The sequence below is a fragment of the Cyprinodon variegatus genome, unplaced genomic scaffold (assembly GCF_000732505.1).
Source record: "Cyprinodon variegatus isolate N-32 unplaced genomic scaffold, C_variegatus-1.0 Scaffold618, whole genome shotgun sequence".
NCBI classification, from domain to species: domain Eukaryota; kingdom Metazoa; phylum Chordata; class Actinopteri; order Cyprinodontiformes; family Cyprinodontidae; genus Cyprinodon; species Cyprinodon variegatus.
The window spans coordinates 181,866-186,652 of record NW_015151071.1 but is presented as its reverse complement, the minus strand read 5'-3'; the positions used below and the strand labels follow the sequence as shown (position 1 = coordinate 186,652).

The 4,787-nt window shown below is 42.1% G+C and overlaps 2 protein-coding genes across 8 annotated transcripts in view; one reads left to right on the top strand and one right to left on the bottom strand.

The window, feature by feature from the left end:
* Positions 1-4,787, top strand: part of ralgps2 (Ral GEF with PH domain and SH3 binding motif 2) — a 145,419-nt gene that overhangs the window by 98,712 nt on the left and 41,920 nt on the right. The window lies entirely within an intron of this gene.
* angptl1 (angiopoietin like 1) overlaps positions 1-4,787 on the bottom strand; it is a 20,603-nt gene that overhangs the window by 4,179 nt on the left and 11,637 nt on the right. The window contains exons 2-3 of the mRNA XM_015392990.1: positions 3,979-4,230; positions 3,265-3,879 (exon numbers count right to left, since the gene is read on the bottom strand). Of these exons, the coding sequence (XP_015248476.1) occupies positions 3,265-3,879; positions 3,979-4,165 (802 nt within the window). The 5' untranslated portion in view covers positions 4,166-4,230. The remainder of the gene's footprint in view (positions 1-3,264; positions 3,880-3,978; positions 4,231-4,787) is intronic.

Sequence of the window (4,787 nt, the reverse complement as noted above, 5' to 3'; positions counted from 1 at the left end):
TCTCCGTCTTTACGACAAACGTTCTGGAAAATATTAGCGTTTCGTGTTCGTTTTGACTTGGTGTGGACGGGGCCTAACAATGCACTCTACTCGGGATTCTTTTCCAGATCCAAGCTCCAGGCTGCCGCTAAGCAATCACTGAAAAAAATATGTTCTTTAACCTTTTTATTCATTTAAAGTTTACTAAATTGGCCCTTATGCTTTTAAAGTGATTACTTGAAGGATCGGCTTTTAGTAAAGTCATAAAAAAACAACAACAAATAATTCTACCTAAAGGTCTCTTTTTTATGCAGCTGCATGGTTACATTTTATAGGGTATTCATCTGGGAATAGATTGACTATTAAAGAGCTTTACTCAAAATTAATCAGCTGAACTGGTGCCAGCATATTTCCTCAGTTTCCTCCTGGTGGGAATACTTATTACACAGGCTTTGTGTGAACGGAAGGGACCCAGTTTAACGCCTCTGGACAGAAATCTAAAACCTAAAACCACAGGCTTCATTTAGTCCGGCGGTGTCTTCTTCAAACCTCACCAGGTTCCCTCAGGCTTAGCTTGAAAATAAACGGAGCAGTACATGCTGACTCAAAACGTGTTCATCTAGACCAAACTGTGGTCCAGCAGGGTGTAATTACAGCAGCACCGAACATGCATGGAAGACAAGCCGTTTAAAAGCAGTGGCTGCTCCATGTGTCACCGTCTGCTTAAAGTGGGAGGCTAAACATAAATAGTGAAATGGAAAAAATGCTGCTTCTACCCTCACATTTTTATTGCTGTCTCTTTCTGTTGGGATTCATTCAAATATCGTCAAAGTAAAACTGCCATTTTTTACGTCTTAGAAAAAAAGTTTCCAGCTCCAGCTCTCCCTCCTTTGAGGCTTTTAAAAACAACCTCCTCTACCTGTCTTTTTTTTTTCTCTCTATCTGTCATTATAATTTTTTTTTTTCCTCTACCTGTCATTATCGCTGCTAAAGATCACTGAGAGGTGATGAAAAGCCACCTCTTTTGAAAAGAAGAGAATGACCGTTTAGTGAAGAATCTATGACAAAGTATCCATCAAACTTCCTTCAAATTCCTTCACCGTTCACAAAGGAAAAAAGGAAACTGAAGGAGATCATCAAAAAATAAAAAAGTGCCTCATATTTTGGCATACTGGCTGAGTATAAGCAGACACCCTTGGACAATAATAATGTCCAAAAAGTTATAAAGTAATAAACAAGTTACCAGAAGCATGATCCGTACCATCAGCTCATTTGCACAACCATTCGTCCAGGTCGCCCTTGATTTTATTTTGTAAAAAAAGATCTCAATTACGGTTTTCCCTCCTTAAAAATAGTAAGTGTACTAAACTATAATGTGTCAAAGGTTAACATTGCATTTCCTGAGAAAATAAATTATTTTAAATCTTTTCTGTTTTATCAGCTTTGGATTTAAACATAAAAATCTAGTCTTTTACTCGCTCTTCTAGAGTTTAATGTTTTCCTTTCGCATTAACATTGTGGTATATGGTGCGTAATATAAAGAAAGAAACGACTAATTCGCAGATAAACATGGTTTAATTATATTTTGCCCGACTGCTCCGAGCATGTCCCATGATGTCAGAGAAGTGGTTTAAAAAGCAACAAAGTTTTCTCAGAAAACGTCATAAAACCTTTTTTAAAGATGTGTATCAGTATTCTTCAGTGAGTTAAGGATAGAAATAAGACACCCTGATGTATATCTGGTTGCAAATGTGCAAATGAGCTGAGGGTACGGATCGTGTTTCTGGGACGGATCAGTTAGTGACACTATGGTGGAAGAAGAATGCTAGCTCCGGCTAGCAGCAGTTAGAGCTTCTACTGCAAGGTGGAGCTTCTTCAGCTCTTTATTTCAGCTCTGCAGGAGTTGAGCTCAGTCTCTTTATTGGTTCGGCAGCTTTAACGCTGCAAATAAATGTCAAAATGTGTGAATTAGAGACATTTGTTCTCCAACTTCCTGCTGCTAGCATGTTCTTGTGCTAACGGAAAATTAGCCCCTTATTCTTTTATTTCCAACTTTGGCTTCCACTAAAATCCAGAGAAAAGCTGCATCTTCTTATAAGCTGCATTGTTCAAATCGTAGGAAAAAAGCTGCGGATCATACCATAAATTGGCAAACCAGATCACTATGGATAACAGCGTTGAGTTGTTGAAGCATCCCTTTCTTACTAAATTCGAGACCCTGCCTTTAACACTGGGAAATTTTTGATTCTTGGTTTTAACTTGATTTTATTTAAAAGCATTAAAGATAACAAGAAGAACCTTTATTACTGTAAAATGGTTGTTATTAAAATTAGTAATCGATTTAGTCCTGGTCCATGCATTTAGTTTTATTTTCTCTAATCCCAAAAAGAACTTCTAGATTATTCTTCATATTGTGTCTCTTAGCAATACCTGCAGCTCCTAATCTATCCATTTGTTTTCCAACCGGAGTTAAAATGAACACCTGTGTTTTACTTTAAAGTATCAGTTGGGCTAAAGTAAGCATGACAGCCCTAATAATGTCAATAAACCGGATCATAAAATCTTATTTCACCCCTTTAGATTTTGACCCTTTAGCCAAAAAGGAGTCTTTTTTTCTTTTTTTGTTCCATCTGCATCATGGATCTTATGAATGATTTCATCCATTTCACTTTTGGGTTGCATAACGCTAAGCATTCCTCGGCATTCTCCCATTGCCAGTCAAAATAAAACTCCCTGAACCTGAACCCAGTTTTAGGAATTCCCTGCAACTGAAATTCAAAAGCTGAAAAATTGATTGAATCTCATAGATGAGCTGTTGAAGGTGTCGGTATGAAGACTGTCTGTGGAAAATGAGCACTAGTGCACTAAACATGTGCACGGATGGATTTTAAATCATCCATCAGATTGGTGCATATTCTTTTGCCTTAGCAAGCCTTCCATATAGCATGCATTTTAACTCCAAACCTAAGTAGTTTGATACCCTGAAGTCTCTCCCAAAGCTGCTCAAAGAGACCTAATCCCCGTCCTACTAATGCACTACATATGTTGAGGGCAGTGTAGTCAGTGCAGACAGCCAAGTGGGAACAGAGGAATGCATGATTTCACAGCCTCTGTAGCACGCCAAGGGAGAGCCAACTGTGCCACAGCACCACCGACTGATGCCAGAAAAGACATTTTCATTGTTTTCTTTGCTAATTTTGCTTAAGAGGTTAAATAAGGATAGAAGATGTCGGCTGAAATTCATTAGGTTGCTGGGTGCTTGGGGAGTAATGAGGTGATGCATACCGTCGGAGGTGATCGTGCCCTGGGGTGGTGGAGGTTCCATCCCAAAGGGGCTAGCGGTGGGGGCGTCCATCCGCGAGTCTCTGAGGAAGTTCCGATTGTTCCTCACGATTTCGTTGGTAAAGCGGTTATCGACGGGTATGTTCTGCGGCACAACCTGCACCAACGGAGGCACTTGGGGCAGTTCGCTCCGTCCCAGCGTCCTCATGCACTGCTCCTCCAGTGCGGCGATGAGAACGGACTGGTTGTTGACCACCCCGGCCATTGTGGCAAACCGGGCCTCCAGCTCCTTGTACCGCGAAGCCAGTCGCATCATCTCCGAGGTCACGTTCAGGACGCGGTTCTCCAGCTGGGCCAGCTCTAAGGAGTTGTCCCTCTTTCTGATGATCTCATGCAGCAGCTGCATGTAGAGCTGGGTCACCCTGGAGTTCATGTTCCTGCTCTCTTTGCGCAGAAGCTTCATCTCGTTCACCAAGTTACCATCTACCTCCACCACCAGCTGAAGCGTCTCAATCTCACGCCGCTGTTTGTTGAGAACCTCCCGGACATCTGAGATGTCCATACGGGTCACTCTGTCTTTGTCCGGCTCGGGGCCCGTGGTGCTGGCACAGATTGGACCTAAGAGGAGGAAATTAATCATTTTTAGAAGAGAGGCAAGAAGTTGTTGGAAGTAAAAACTGCTGGTGAGGGTGTCCTTCCCAGTGGCAGCATTTTTACCTGTGATTCTCTGCTCCGGAACCAGGAAAGTATAGGAGCACTTCTTCTCCGGATCATGAGCAGCCCTCTTACTCCTCTGGAGGGAGAGCTCTCTGGTTCCCCTCACCTCCCTTGAGCTCCTGCAGTAAATTTCCTCCCACAGAGAGAGGCAGAGCAAGGCACACAGGCTCCAGATCAGCCCCTGCATCGCTGCCGGCTGGCTGGCTGGATAGATGGATTGATGGGCAGCTACTGGGCTCCCTCCAGGCCTCTCTGAAACAATACAAGACCGGGTGACGTAAGGAAAGTGACTAACAAAAGTAGCAAAGTGTTCATTGTATATTATTCCAAAACAAATTTCTACTGCACTCTAATGGACTCATGTTATTGCTTTTAATTGACCAAAACGTCTGTACTAGCTTGCCTTCTGTATAACTGTTGGATGGAAGGAGTAAAATAATCTCTTCTGTCCAGCCAAGTGGAAGAGTGTTTTTTGCTTTTGGTCTCTGATGAATTCTCAGCTGACACCCAGCTCATTTTTCTGCTCCACTCCCTCTAATAAGACCTGCTGCTTCCAGACGTCCCTCCACTCTGTCTTTGCTTTGTGTCCTAAACCTGGATTTTAAAATCATTTCAAGATTTCATTAAAAAAAACTCATTCTATCGGTTTTTGTACAATATAAAACCTCACTGCAAAATGATTCCCAGTAATAGAGATGTCCCGATCCAGGTTTTTGCACTTCCGATCCGATACCGATATTGTTTTTGGACTCCTGATCCGATACCGATACTGGCCGATACCAGCCTATCAGAGCATGTATTTAAGTTTA